The sequence below is a fragment of the Neolamprologus brichardi genome, chromosome 22, assembly GCF_056152115.1.
Source record: "Neolamprologus brichardi isolate AB-2024 chromosome 22, ASM5615211v1, whole genome shotgun sequence".
Taxonomy (NCBI): Eukaryota; Metazoa; Chordata; class Actinopteri; order Cichliformes; family Cichlidae; genus Neolamprologus; species Neolamprologus brichardi.
In genome coordinates this window covers 18,509,442-18,524,304 of record NC_142124.1, presented here as the reverse complement: position 1 = coordinate 18,524,304, position 14,863 = coordinate 18,509,442, and the positions used below count along the sequence as shown (strand labels likewise).

Genomic DNA, 14,863 nt, shown 5'->3' with positions numbered 1-14,863 from the left:
GAACTACCATGGTTAGTTGTTAGATGCAAAACACCAGAGTTGATTTTGAGTTTAAGTATGTAAAACTGCTAAAGTATACCACATCCATCTTCAACAGTGTAACTGATATGTTTTCCTGAGTTGGGAATTGTTTTGAAGACAGACTCAGTATGAACTGCAGGGTCTTGGCAGGTTGTAGATGAGTGCAGCAAGGCCAGGGGGTTTTACAGGTCAGACAGTATCTGGGACTCTCTTTAGCTGTTCCTAAATTTACAGCCCAGAGGACAGATGCATACATGAAATATAGCACCAGTTTCACAAATAGCTATGTTGCATAAGACCTAAATGTTATCTTTTATTCCATGTGTGGATTAGCCCACTTTCTTAACGTTTCTTAACAAGTCCACGATCTCCCACCTGCTGCTACTCTTTGCGGAAGAGCGACAGCTGGAAAACCCACTGCTTTATTGGACAGTAAATTGAACTCCAGGTGTTGATTGGTTTGTCAAAGCAAGGATAAAATCCTGACGCACATTTTCACCAATTTCTTGCAAAACAAACATAAAACGGATCACCTGTGCAGCTCAGAATAAAATTGTTTTAGAATAAAATAACTGCTAAATATTAATCAGTAAAGTAATTTTGCATTTTTGATGCTTTCATACTGAGGTGTTTGCTGAAATTGAGTGGTTGTGACACAGTCACACTGTGTAAATTTGGGATGAAGGGACTCTTTAAGGGACTACAAAATATTTATGATACTGTAGAGGTTTGATCACTGATCCTGGATCAGATAAACTGCAACATTCTGTTAGCATTTAATAGATCTATTCTCTTGAATTGCATGAACAACACTCCCGTGAGGAGGTACAGACCCACCCATGCACTGTATTTCTGCTCACCGCCTTACCGCAGGACTTTCTTATGCTGCAGAAATGAAGAGAGGCGGGGCTTATCATGATCTGTACAAGTTCTTTATTTTATTGTAAGCACAGCTTTGTAAATGCACGGAGGAAACAACAGTGAAAACTAGAATGTTACAAGAAGAGGAAGGAAAGAAAGACACGAACAGGAGAAAAGTGACACATGACTTGTTTCTTTTTTTCCAGAGCTGTAAATAATACATTTCTACAAATTTCTCAGCAGAGATAAACAAAATAAGTGTGTGAGAGAGAGAGGGAAAAAAATAAAAATAAAACAAGGATGGGCACAGGTGCGCGCGTGCACCCCCCCTCTGGGGAACTCCCCTGAATGACACTGTTATTTGGATACTCCATTTTAATATCATATATAGATACATATCCACTATGTGATAATAAGCCATGTCCTGTCATACTTCATGTAGTAAGCAGCCATCTTTCTCCACGTGTTGCCCAGAACTGATGCGAGATGGGAGAAATGGAGGACATCATGGATTTATCTGAAAGGGGCGGACACTGTTCACATTAATTTAAAACCCCAGTCAGAGCACTCTGACAACAGACCCCAATAAAAAGTTATTAATCTTTTAAATTTTGTCTCATGCATAGCCAAGCACATAACGCCTCCTAAACTTTGGAATCTGTATGTACTGTATTTGCTATGAGCAGGCAGGACCCACTTTGACTCGTGTTAGTGCTGTGTGTGCTGGGGTCGGCCGGTCGTACCGTTCAGGCTCATCAGCACCTTTTTGAAACACGTGTTGACGTCTGAGTGAGAGAGAAAACTCCGGGTATTAAAAACCACTGCAGTAAAACCTCTCTGCGTAAAAGAAATCCAAACTATGACACAATGTAAAATTACATTCCCGTCTACCTGGCGACCCCCTCCCCCAAGTTAATGAGTGTTTGAGAAGGAAACGAGGAGACAGCACCGTTGAAGGAATATTACCGCCCAGGGAAATGAGAACCATGCAGATGCACCACTTCCTGTTGACCTCGAGATGCTGTTCAGAGGGACTGTGTTGTGGATATGGAGCGGCGCGGACAGGACGGGTGTTTAATATCTTCATCCTTGAGTGAGTAGTGACAAACCTGTGGAGGGTGTGACTGCATGTCTGTTTAAGTTTAATCCGAGTTTGAGGGTTCAGTTCAGTCAGAAGGGATCCTAAGAAATGGCGAGCAGAACTACGACTCTTCTCTGCACGTGTGATGACTGTGTGTACCTAACAGCTGTGTGTGTGGTGTATGTAGTTTGCTCCTGTGAATGCTTTGTTCTCAGTCTGTGTTGCTGTGTTCTCATGAACAGATGGTTTATGTTGGGTGGGCATAGCTGCAGTTCTGTAGTTGCCCTGTGGGACGGCGCTCTGTATCCTATAGGCCCTCGGTTGAGGGTTCGTTGCCGGTGGTGCCGGACTGGGCGCGCTTGATGTACAGATTCAACAGCTTCAGCTGCAGATAGAAAAACAGAAGAAGAACATGAATTAAATAATGTGTGCAAGCCAAGAGACACAAAAAATCTAAAAGGCGAGATTGCAGTTACTCCAGCTGAGCAGGCCGACCGCGTGCTGACACCTGGCGTTTATGGTTCCTGCATTATTTGGGCAAGTAATGTTTATCACATGACTGTTTTTGAAAGGTCGTCCTGTGATTCATCCCAAATAGATCAGTCTGTAGCTGACAGACTCATCACTCATCTTTTATGGTTGTTGCCATCAACTGTTTATAAAGGATGGATGTAGCGATTGTAATGGCCCCGTGTCCTGATGTGAGTGCTTCACTTGAGCGTTTTTGTTGAGGACACTGCATGCTGGTACAGCAGCCACGTTTTAAATCACCTACTTTACTTTACTTTGTTCACTTCATGTTATTTCCAGTAAGACTTTCAGAGATTATGATCATAACCACATCAGGAAACAATTTACAGAGGTCACAAATGAACTGATAAGGGGTGTCATTTTTACTTATAGACTTGTATACAATTCTAAAGTATATTTTGCAACCAGAGGAGTCGCCCTCTGCTGGCTTTCAGAAAGAATTCAGGTTAAAGGCTTTGAATTCACCTTTCAGACCCTAAACCTACATCTGTATTTACCAGCGCTGGAGTAGTTACTCTAAAAAAAAAAAAGGTAACGTGTTATACATTACTCATTACTTTTCTTAAAATCGATGCAGTACGTTATGTAATTAGTCATCAGAAAAAGTAACTTTTATACTACTTATCTTACTTTTGAGTTACTCAGCACAATAACCTGAAATGTACGGTCACACAATGACCAGTTAACTGAATTATACAAACCTGAGGCCACAGTGCCACACACTGACACAAATGAGGACGCACATAGAATCTTTCTCTTCGTTTTTACATATAAGTACAAAAGACGAAAACTAGCGCCAAGAGACTTCAAAGTGACCGCCACAGTGATTACACTTTAAAAACAGAGGCTGCAAGCTTGACTGCTCATCATTGCCTGTGTTACAGGGTCTGCCTGCTGGGCTCGGCTCGCCCTTCACTCAGCTTTAAAATCACTCCAAGTTCTTGGCTAGCTTTGTGCTAGCTGCTGTCTTTGCAGCCGAAGTTATTAAGCAGTACATTGTAGTTGTTTCTGTACTCGATGCAGTTTGCACTTTACCATCGCACTCTTGTCTTTTGTGCAATAAAAATAAAAGTAAAAAATCAGCTGAACAAAAAATTGAAATAAATAGACTCTTGGTGGAAACCTGTTGACACAATAGCTTGAAATGTATACACAGAAAGATCCTGGTGACCAGGATGAGAAACGACATCTTTAGCAAGCTGGTTTATGATGAATTCAACTTACCTTGCTGCTGGACAGTTGGCTGAGGTGCGGTTTGAGGTCCTCTCCTATCACTGAATAGATGGCCACCAGGCAGAACACACAGGCTTTCCTCACGCTGCTCTCAGAGTTGTCGTAACCCTGTTCAGACAGAAGAACACAACTTACAGATCTGCAGTTCTTCATAACAATCATATTTATGCACGAACGTGAAGGCTGTGTGTGATAAAGCAGATAACAGACAACTACGATAATGCACGGCTGATACTTTCATCCTCCAAATGAACAGTTACATATATGAGCTGCATGTTACCTGTATCAGTCCTGGTACAATCTCGGGCAGCAGGCTAATCAGGCCTTCACGGGGAATCCTCTCCACCACTTTGGTCTGCATCTTGATGGCGGCCAGGTTGATTGGGTAATCAGCTGACTGGATAATGGGACACAACACCTTGATACACTGGTCTGGACTGATGGACAACGCCAACATGGCTGCCGTCTCCTCAGCTGCTCGAACCACCTACAGAAAAGCAGAGAAATATAATATAATACAATATGACCAAGTGATAATCACAGAGCTTTTTTCCAGCTCTGATGATTCATAAATAAAATAAAGGAGTGTTCTGCACCACCGCTTCATAGTCTGATAATGCTTTGTGATAAAATCAGCTTCTCAGTGAGCAGATTAGCGTGGGTGTGGATAAACGCACCTCCTTGTGAGGGTCTTTATGAGACTCCAGGGCCTTCATGATGGTGAGCTCTGCGTAGTTCTTAAACCTCCAGGGCTGCTTGCTGAGAATCTCCCTCAGCACCCGCAGAGCCAGCGTTCGGATCACATGCTGAGAGAGGATTTAAGATAAAAGTGAGCAACTTTAGCTTTTTTTTTTTTCTCCCCTCCCCTTTCATTTGGTTGCTGCAGATTTGAAATGAGTGTGTGTGTACCTCTCTGTCGCCCATAGTCTCGAGCAGGAGCAGCAGGATGGTCTTGAAGTGTTCGTCCCACACCTGCAGGGTGTTTTCGCGTATCAGCTTCTGCAGCTCACACAGCGCTGCTTTCCTCTCTTCTATGCGCTCGTTGTGATTGGATAACTCCTTGAGGAGCTCGGCCACCAGCTCTGACTGATCCAGGCTGCTATCTGTGAGGAGACAGGCGACAGAAAATAACCCACGTTAGCGATATCTCGAGGTCGTTATTTGTCTTTTTCCACCAGAATGCTTTTGTGTACCATCAGTTTGAAGCTCCGAGTCGTCCAGGCTGGTGTCTTTGCGGCTGTGTTTGAAGGGAGAGTCGGACAAGTATTCGCGGGATACTCGGGGGCTGGAGGAGAGCAGGGGGGTGTTGAGAAGAGACGTTTTATTGTCCAGAGCCATACGCCCGCCGTCGCCCATATCTGACAGTCTGCCATCTGTCCCGCTGCCCCCCTGAAAACAAAGGTGGAATAAAAACAAAGGTGGATTAAAAACAAAGCGAATGAACCAAGCAGTCAAACTCTAAAGAGTTCAAAAGTTCTGGTTTGAAAACAGTCTGAACTGCAGAGTTGTTTTATGTTTTTAGATGGTAAATACGCCTGTCTCTGTTCGATTTCTTAAAATTCATTCATATATCAGGAAATTTTGGATGAACTTTCCTTTTTAGAGAGGATGTTGTTGTCTAAATGAGAGCGTAAGAAAACAAACAAACAAAAACAACTCTATCACTTAAAAAGGCAGACACACAAAGCACCAGGTGAGGAGCTGAGCAGGGTTTAAGGTGCTCTTATTTGTATGTGTATATTTACACTCGAGCCGCTAAATGCTCTAAGCTGGGGTTTGATGAGTCAGGTGTGCTGTGATTGGCACGCTGATGACATGTGGGCCACTTAGGTTTCAGTTGCATCTCATGGGGAAAATGTCAGGAGGTCACACCTCTGTAGTAGAGTATGCCGTGTCCTTAAAAGGAACCGGGGTCATTGCAAGGGGCTGCAAAATAAGACCTGGCATGTCTGAAGTCATAAATTCGTTTTGAACGAGCAGGCTAGCTACACAAGCATCAGAAAATAATAACAGGGGATGCTTTTCAACAGTTAGGCTTAAATAAAACAAACAGGATTTTATCAGCAGCTGTAGAAGATTATTTTTCAAAGTTATCGGTCCCATAAACAATGTATGCTTCTCACTCCCTGTGCTAATGGACGGGTGGTGGGGCAGATCAGATATCAGGGTCCCCTACAGTACACCTGTGTGGGTGTTTCAGGCCTCTGCAAGTCTTGGAAAACATGTTGTAAGGTCAAAAGACGATATAATACTTTCTGAGTGCAGAGCTAAATGAGAGTGTCAAAACCAATTACAAAGTCTGAATACTCTTTTATTCTGGTATTTGCTTATTTTATCAGGAATAAAGTCTCAACTCTCACACTTTTATACTACTGGCGAGACTGTGGTGTATAGCTGCTTGCGTCAGGACCGCACCATGGTGGTATTTTTCATCTGGTATCAAAATAAAGAGACCATTCAGAAGCCTGGTCACTATAAAGCAATTTGCCCACCATGCACTGCATCGTGGTGACTGCTCACGAGTCAAAGGCAACCCTTTAATATACACTATATGGAAACACATATGAATTCAAGTGTGGTGCTGTAACTGGATGTCACCCTTTCAACGAGCCAGTTTGTGAAACTTGTATGTTTATAAATTCACCAGATAACAGCAAATCAACCCTTTTCCCCATTTCACCGGTCTCCATAATTTGGTTAGTAAAAAGTTTGATCCTTTGCTCAAACTGAGGCTGCTAGCTTGTGTCTGGTTCTGACCTCTGAATATTTTTAGCTTTCGTCACTTTGCCTTTGTTAGCTTCTTTAGAAAGTCCGTGATCAGCTGGCTGACGGCACTAACATCAGCATAAAACTGCGCACCAAGAGCTTCACGACATGTTTCCATGGGTAAGCAGCTCCTGTAGGTGACTCACTGCTTTTGTCCATATAGTGTATTTATCAGCCTCAGTGGCCAGTCAACGGTAATATTCGCTTCCATTTGTACTCGTTTCAACTGCTCGCCTCCAAGTTGAGAGAAGTTTAACTCCCCACTTGCCCACTTCCCACAAGTTTATTGACATTCATGATCTCTGGCTGCTGAACCGCTGCTTGTCTCTTGCTGTGGAACCTCATGAAGGTAGAATCAAATAAAAATATTCGAAAATGTTCAAACGCCCCCATGAACTGCGGCAACTGTTACACAAACCACTCAGGTCTGGTTGTTTTCAGACCAGGAATTGAACTTATGTCCCTAATGTGTTGGCCTCCTTCACTCACCTCCTCTCCTTCTCGCCGCTGGACGGGTTCATTCATGTCTTCTTGGCTGCGAACGCTGAAGTTTTGGATCGCCTCTGTGACACCTTTCAGTGAGCTGTAGATGTCCTCTGAGTTCATGTTTTCTGTGTCATAGTCAAAAGCACTGCAGACACAGTAAAAGATGTGCTGTAATTTGCGAGCTTACTTTTTTTTTTTCCACAGGCGTGTTTTTGTCTACAAAACACCCTAAAATACTGTTTACTGTATAACAGTGATTTCACAATGTAAGACTAGTTGTCAGACAAGTGTTTACCTTGGTGAGAGGGTGTTCTGGGATGTGTTAGTGGGTGAAGTGACTGGACTGGACCAGCTGGCTGGAGATCGGGGGGTGTGACGTGTCATAGGGCTGCCCATTGGTGCCTGAGAAGGTAACAAAACAACAAAGAGGTACGCCATTATTGCTGCAGTATAATGACAGAGTTCAGGTGTAAACTGTGACTCTAAACTATGAATGCTTCAGAATCAGAGTATGTTTTACCTGTGCAGCGTTGCCTGTGTTCTTCAGGTGGTTTTGAAGTAGCTTGGTGGCTCCATCCTGGAAGGTTTTGGGCAGAGCTGCCAGCAGCATGGTGAACTCTGGAGTGTTAAGCTGGAACAGGGCAATTAGCACCGACTGGGCTGCCTGTTACACACAAAATACACACTTAGACTTTGCACTTTGTGGACCAAACAGGGTGGCAGCTCTTGCAAATAGTACTGTGGTTAACTATGGGATGCTGTGAGGTGGCATTTGAGACAAGGGTCTGTTTCAATTTATGATTTTGAACTGAGATGCAAGTTTATAGTTATGAGATAAAGCTTAAACACAAAAAACAAAACAAACCAAAAACTATGGTTGTCACTATCAAGCAAAATTTATAGTCCAGCAAAGGTGACGTGATTGCTGTGTACTTCTCGTCTGCGTGCAGACAAGCATTTGCAGAAGACTGATCTGAAGCCAGGCAAAAGAATATGCTGTGGCAAAAATGTAGACAGTGACACAAGTTTTAAATAGAGTGTGAATGACAGCAAACTACTGGAACGCAACATAAAATTAAAGAGAAAATAACAGGTAAAATGAAACAAAACTTTCTCCTATTGGAAGAGAACAGCCAGCGCAGCAAGAAGACTGCTTGGCCTAAAGTTGAAACCATCTCTGCAGCTATGGAATTGATACTCCATGAACCTCACAGATCACACGATTTTCTTCCCATGGAAATCCCTAGTTCTGCTGGTAAAGCAGTGCAATAACTGTTTTTCAAACCTGTGGTATCATACACTTCGTCTGCTTTTGTTGTAACATCCAGATTCACCAGTCAGCCTGACTTGCTTCAAATCATTATTATAAAGTTTAATTAGATCCCTCAAAAACAAAAGGGGCCTGTTGCAAGAGGACGTATTATGTTGTGTGCGTGTTTGTGAGACGATACCTTTCTGACGTCTGAGCTCTTGGGTTCAGTCGTCCAGGTGATGATGCGGGAAACAGCCAGCCGAGTCTCGCTGGAGTTCACAAAGTCCGGAGCTTCCATTTGTAATGTCAGTGTCTCGATGTACTTCAGAATAGCCACCTTCACCTGCAACGCAAACACACACATTTATACAAATTGTTAGGAAGCTGACCTATAACGCTGAATATGCATAGCCAATATTCACCTGCAAAAACACAAATACAGAAACAACCAAAACCAAACACACATACACACACACACAAAAGTGAGTCAGCATGTACAACCACAGCAGATTGTGCATCTCTTGCAGGTCTGAAAAATCAAATGATCCAATGAATGAAAAGTTTAAAATGCAGTCATGCTTTATATAGTACAAAAATAAAATCAATCAACATAAAAACAATGACAAATAACAATATTAAAGAACCAATAAATGGGAAAAATTCAACTCAGCCTCTGAAACGCCACAACTGACTCCTGCCCTGATTGTCTTTCGTCTCTCTACAAATGCACCTCAGGACCAGAACTTCCTCCAAATCACTTAGCAGCATCGTGCGCGCCACATAATTGCTCCCCCCGGAGCGCACTGACCTGGGAGGACTGGCTCCAGGCTGCGGCCTGCTCGTCTAGAGAGCAGGCGTGGCGCCGCGCTCTGGGGGGGAACAATTTTACCCCGGACCCTCCCCTGCCTCGCCCGCAACACGAGCTCCGCACAGGCTTCAGAGAGAGAGAGGAGAAGCACCGCGTCAATCAACGGAGAGAGACAGGGAGACGAGGATGGGGGAGGGGTGGGGGACAAGAGAGGAAAGCAGGCAGGAGGATGGAGAGAGTAGAGGAGTAAAAAGAGATGGGGGAGTAGACCTGGGCGATACTCAAATTACACTGTATGGTTTTACAAAACGAGTCAGACTCATACTGTGATACTATGTAAGCCAATTCTTACATGTCAGAGGGGTTGGATATAGCAAAATATTTAACAAAATTACTATGAAGATGTAGTTAAGTCTTCAGAAATGCAATATTTGCAGCAGGTGGTGAAATTCTACTGTTTGTAAGATCCTTTATTGCCCAAGCCTAGTGGGAAAGGAGAGGGAATAGTGGGAAACAGGTTAAACATCAGGCAGAAAAAGGGTGTGGGAGTAGGCAGGAGCAACATGGGAGATAAAAGGGTAAGAAGGGTTGGGAGCAAGGAATAAAGTAGTAGATAATCAGGGGAAAAGAAAGAGAGGTGTGCTGGGTAAAGATGAAAAAGGAGTTTGAGGAAGAAAGCTTGAAAGTAGCCAGTGGAGTGGCTCGATCAATCGCTATCCAATCACAGCCCAGGATTCAGGGGTTTGGGACGTAGAGCCAGCAATGGGCAGGCATGTAATAATATTAGCACAGCAGTCAGTTGAATTTCCAGTTTTGTGTGCATGCTGCCCTTGCACAGACATTTGCACACTCAGCTCTCGCACATACACACTAAACAGACACGTATTATATCAACTTATCATTTACCTTGAGGTTGGGCGTCTGTGTTTGGTCCACAGTGAACCTCATGAGAATGGTAAACTGGAGGTCGTTGGGAAAACATTCTCTGCAGGACAAAAAACCCCACACAGATTTAGATTTCACGTTTTGTGCCATAACATGCATCATAAAAATAAAGTTCAAGGACTGTCAGCAAGTAAATAACCGAGTAACCACTGTGCCAGATGCAAAGTGGTGATTTGTGTGACTGCTTCTTCTTCTGCACTTTTACTAAACATTTGAAATAACGGAGATAAAAAAGTGCTGACTCTGAAGGTTGCTGCTGGTTTTTGGAGGAAAGCACTCACTGTAGGACTCACGCCAAGAACACTTTACAGCAGGGGTGCCAAACTTAAGGCCTGGGGCCCAGAAACAACCCGTCAGAGGCTCCAACCTGAATTTTCACTCTATCTGTGGTTATACACCACTCTGCATTTGATCATTAGTTATTAACAGTGTTGGGGAGTAACGGAATACATGTACCGCCGTTACGTATTTAAAATACAAAATATGAGTAACTGTATTCCGTTACAGTTACCGTTTAAAAAGGTGGTATTTAGAATACAGTTACTTTGTTGAAATAAATGGATTACACGGCAGTACTTCCCTGTTTCATATTGTGGCGGGTCAGGACTGTTTGGGTTTTGTTTGACAGCTACGTTCTGTTGTTCCAGGTGGCACGGTTACGGTTGCCATGGTTACAGGGTGACGCTCTCTCTCTGCGTGTTTCCTGGGTGAGAGAGGCCTTTTTGTTGTTGTCGTGCTAAGCTAATAGGCAGAATGCTACAGGTATAGCTCTAAAGAATGTAGCATCATAGGCAGTGTAGTCTGTGCTGCAGACCTGCAAGAGAGCCTGACGAGCCCAGTTGTAAGTAAGCTATTAAGACTCGACTGTACACCGTGTTCGTGTTTTCCTCCAAAAACAATAAGTTCCGTTGGAGCAGCCTTTCAACGCCCCTCTCTGTCTCTCGCAAGCAAAGTTGACCCAGACAACAAAGTAAAGCTAGTTTTCGGCTACGAGCCGACACAGAACGCAGGGTATTAGCCAGAGGTCCCTTTACTACGGTTCGGAGCTGCGGACCTTCAGTAACAGTAATAAATCACAGCAATAGTACATTCACGTAGTTGTAAACAGCATGATAATATATTAAGTAATCCAAAGTATTCAGAATACGTTACTCTCATTGAGTAACGTAACGGAATACGTTACAGAATACATTTTGGGGCATGTATTCTGTATTCTGTAATGGAATACATTTTAAAAGTAACCTTCCCAACACTGGTTATTAATAATCTCTGGCTCTCTTCCACGGTGGAGTTTTTGTCCCTCTCTTCACCTCCTACCAGTCGCAGCAGATGAACCTGGTTCTGCTGCTCCCTTCCCGCTGTCACCATGTGCTTGCGCTCACTGGATTACCGTAATTCCTGGACTACAGAGCGCACCTGATTAAAAGCCACATGCTCTAATTTTAGAAAGAAAATCAATTTTGTACTTGTACAGGCCGCACCGGATTTTAAGCCGTATGCGTTTCACTTGTAATATGAAATATTTACACAGAAATATTACACGTGAGGATTTTTAATGTTCAATTTAATCCGTAAAGTAACATAAACGTTATGGTAACATACAAAAATACATACTGCAAATGCTTTTTTTCCCTCGAACAGCGCCTGTAACACGGCTACCTTCAAGTATACGTACGTATCAGCAACACACAAATTACGTTGCTTATGTTTTTTTACGGAACAGTGCACAAACAACATTACAACCGGTAAAAATATATACTGTATATATACTACTTATCAATTTTATTGGTCTACTGTTACCAGGCAAAATGTTTTTGGCCGCATGAAAAAAAATATGCATTAGCCGCATGTCAGTATAAGCCGCAGTGTTCACAGTGTGGGGAAAAAGTAGCGGCTTATGACCTGAAAACTACGGTATTTGATTGTTGGGGTTCAAACTGAACTAAATTTATAGGTTATCACTCAAAAGTTTTACTTGTCCGGTCTACGTAATGATCACATTGGACTGTATATAGACCACAATGTGTTGGCAAAGTAAGATAAAAAGCCACTTTTTAAAATCTTGATTTGTACTCGCTTGTCTGTATACAAATGTGCAACTCGCCTTGTGATATCCAGGGCTCTCTGCACTTTAGCCTGCACGGATCCCAGCAGGTCCGCTCCCATCTTCTTCAGAAGCTGTGTAAGCAGGACAAACAACCAGTCCTGCAGATCGTCCTTATGGACCTGGATGAAATCTACCAGTGTCTCCAGGAACATACTGAACACCTAAACACACACACACACACACACACACACACACACACACACACACACACACACACACACACACAGAGTCTAGGTGACAAACTGAACAACTGATCACTTATTCTTAAAACACTTCATGCACACATGCACATGCATACAGGCACTCCTGCATTGTTTTACTGGATTATACTGAAGGGGAATAATGTGAGAGCAGCATTAGTCCACATTAGTTCCCTGTGGTTCCCATTGGAGTTAGTGGCATTTCACTCATTACTGCAGCAGTCCACCTTCAATCCCAGTCACCAAGTAACACACTTAAATCACACAAAATGAAAACAAGCCAATCACAACATGTGGGGACCATCTCTACATGCCACCAGTTGATTTCAGCAGCACAGTGGAGCTACGGACAACATTAAGTGAGGTAGGTTAGTAAGTGTTATGTAGTTCTCAATGCCCAATCAGATTAATGAAGCAGATTTCATCCAAACACAAACACTGATTGGCCAGACTTACTCTCTACAGAGAGTTCCAGAGGTGGGAGCAGCATGAGGGAGAGAGAGACATCTGTTAGCATCGTCACAAAGCATGTACTCAGTGTCAGAGAGTACACTCAGCATCTTCAATTTGGACACAATTTTTTCAAACACATTTGAGCAACAACCAATTTTACTTTCTCCCCGACATGGGAGAAACTTGAGTGTAAGTGCAAAAAGGCTAAAAAGAAACAATGACAAATATGGGAGATAAGAAGGAAGGAGTACGAAAAGGAATGGTGTGAGATAGGCAGATGGAGATCACTGGTGAGATGCAGTACCTTGAAGGAGGCTGAGCTTATACCGGATTCTGCCGTGCCGTACACCCTGCCGGAGTCTCGCTGAAATTCATCAAATCGTCAAAACGTCAAACGAGGGGGAGGGGGAGGAGCTCACACAGCTTACGACATGTGTGAGAAAACGGAGCACTCAAGACGGTGGAACAGAAGTGGCAGTGTTAGAGAGGCCGAATCGCAGCTTGTTAGTCAGAGGAGAGAGCGGGCAGCCCAAATATGTACGAGTGTGTGTTTGTGTGTGCTTTTGAGTGTGTGAGCGGTCAGTGCTGTTGCCTCAGACTGCAGGTAGAGGAGGGGAAAAGAGAAGGGAGAGCCAGTGGATGTGAAGAGTGCAGCCAGCGGTTTGGCTGCTCAACAGTGACAGAGCAATCCCACAGGACGGCGGCGAGCGTGATGGCACACTCATTCAGGTGTGGCATGCCGTTAGAAAACAGTCCAATGCACGCGTTCCATGCCCGTGTTTATGTCAGAGTGTGAGTAAATTTGAGGAAACATTTTGACCTGTTTATCCCGTCTTTATTACTAAATTCATTAGAAAGATGTGACAGCTAAAGTATGTGTGTGCTTTTTAAAGCGGTGTAACACTTTCTGTGTTTTGGCAGAATCCGGTACAGTCAAGGATGATGGGATAAACAAAGTATTTGAAAAAGTAAAATTAAAGCAGGTGAATTATGAATCTTGTGCCACGGTACTGCAAATGAATGCTGTGCGTCTTTCTGTGAGGGTTTATGCTGCATGCATCCATACCTTACTGTGAGGGTCAGCAAACATCCTGGTGAAAATTTCACAGAGCCTCTTCAACTCAACCCGACTGCAGACAAAACACCAGCAGTTAGTTGGATATCATCTATGACTTTATTAACTGCAAACACGCCTGAGTGACCTGACACTGACCTCAGGGTGCGCTGGTTTTTAAGCAAAGCCTGAAGGCCCAGTAGACCCTCCTTCCTCTCAGACCAGTTGGCACTGGCACAACGATTGAGCACCTGGAGGAAAGAAGACTTCTATAAGATGGAATACATGCACGTAATAAATATTCAGCTTAATATTGAAGTAACGTGTTTTTAATGGCTTTTCAGATTTAAGCACAGGAGACATGAGTATATAAACCTCACTGATCATATTCACTCACTGATTCTGGGTAGTAATATCTTCACTGCAAAATTCTAGTGCTCAAAATGAACTGGAGCGGGAAAGGTACTGTGACCCTGGCAGATCTGTATATAGACTATAAAGACGTTTTTAACTAAATACAAGCTTCCAAATTCTCACTTTTTCATTATCTCAAATGTCACTATGTTAAGGAAAAGTTTTCATAAACAGAATAGAAACCATTTCAGGTAAACACCCTCTTTAAGAACGCTTGGTACTCTCTACAAAGGTCAAATTTATTTATATATCACATTTAAAACAACAGAGTTGACCAAAGTGCTGTGCATTAAAATGCTCCAAACAACAAATATCAAAGTTACTTGATTGTTTACACACTCCTGTGTCTTCAGCTTTTATACAGGAAGCCAAGGACCAGAACACAGAATTGTCAGCACAGTTTTGGGAAGAATCTTTGCCCCTTAATCACAACTGTCAACACAAATTAAAGACTGATTTAGGTGATGCACAGGTTGCATTACTCTAAAACCAAATGGAACCGCATCTTTCCATTAACATGTTTTCAGTGTGCGCTGTTTGGTTGACACATAAGGTTGGTATTGCCTGACCCTTATGTCAACGTTTTAGTGGCTTTCTGCAGCCTTATCCAGAGGCACCAAGCATAACAGTAATTTCTAGATTGATGGATGC

The 14,863-nt window shown here is 43.1% G+C and overlaps 1 protein-coding gene across 22 annotated transcripts in view; it reads right to left on the bottom strand.

The window, feature by feature from the left end:
• Positions 1-939: 939 nt before the first annotated feature.
• Positions 940-14,863, bottom strand: part of clasp2 (cytoplasmic linker associated protein 2) — a 62,087-nt gene continuing 48,163 nt past the window's right edge. For 20 of the 22 annotated variants that reach the window (XM_035906469.2, XM_035906474.2, XM_035906478.2 and 17 more), the window contains 14 exons: positions 13,958-14,049; positions 13,811-13,874; positions 12,089-12,252; positions 9,946-10,024; positions 8,431-8,574; positions 7,500-7,643; positions 7,275-7,381; positions 6,983-7,124; positions 4,921-5,116; positions 4,637-4,830; positions 4,405-4,533; positions 4,008-4,214; positions 3,719-3,835; positions 940-2,348 (listed from right to left, as the gene is read on the bottom strand). In XM_035906469.2, coding sequence (XP_035762362.1) covers positions 2,271-2,348; positions 3,719-3,835; positions 4,008-4,214; positions 4,405-4,533; positions 4,637-4,830; positions 4,921-5,116; positions 6,983-7,124; positions 7,275-7,381; positions 7,500-7,643; positions 8,431-8,574; positions 9,946-10,024; positions 12,089-12,252; positions 13,811-13,874; positions 13,958-14,049 — 1,857 coding nt within the window. In that variant the 3' untranslated portion in view covers positions 940-2,270. Of the gene's footprint in view, positions 2,349-3,718; positions 3,836-4,007; positions 4,215-4,404; positions 4,534-4,636; positions 4,831-4,920; positions 5,117-6,982; positions 7,125-7,274; positions 7,382-7,499; positions 7,644-8,430; positions 8,575-9,945; positions 10,025-12,088; positions 12,253-12,747; positions 12,751-13,048; positions 13,109-13,810; positions 13,875-13,957; positions 14,050-14,863 lie in introns of all 22 variants that reach the window. The other 2 variants (XM_035906461.2, XM_087834944.1) reach the window with 2 other exon arrangements.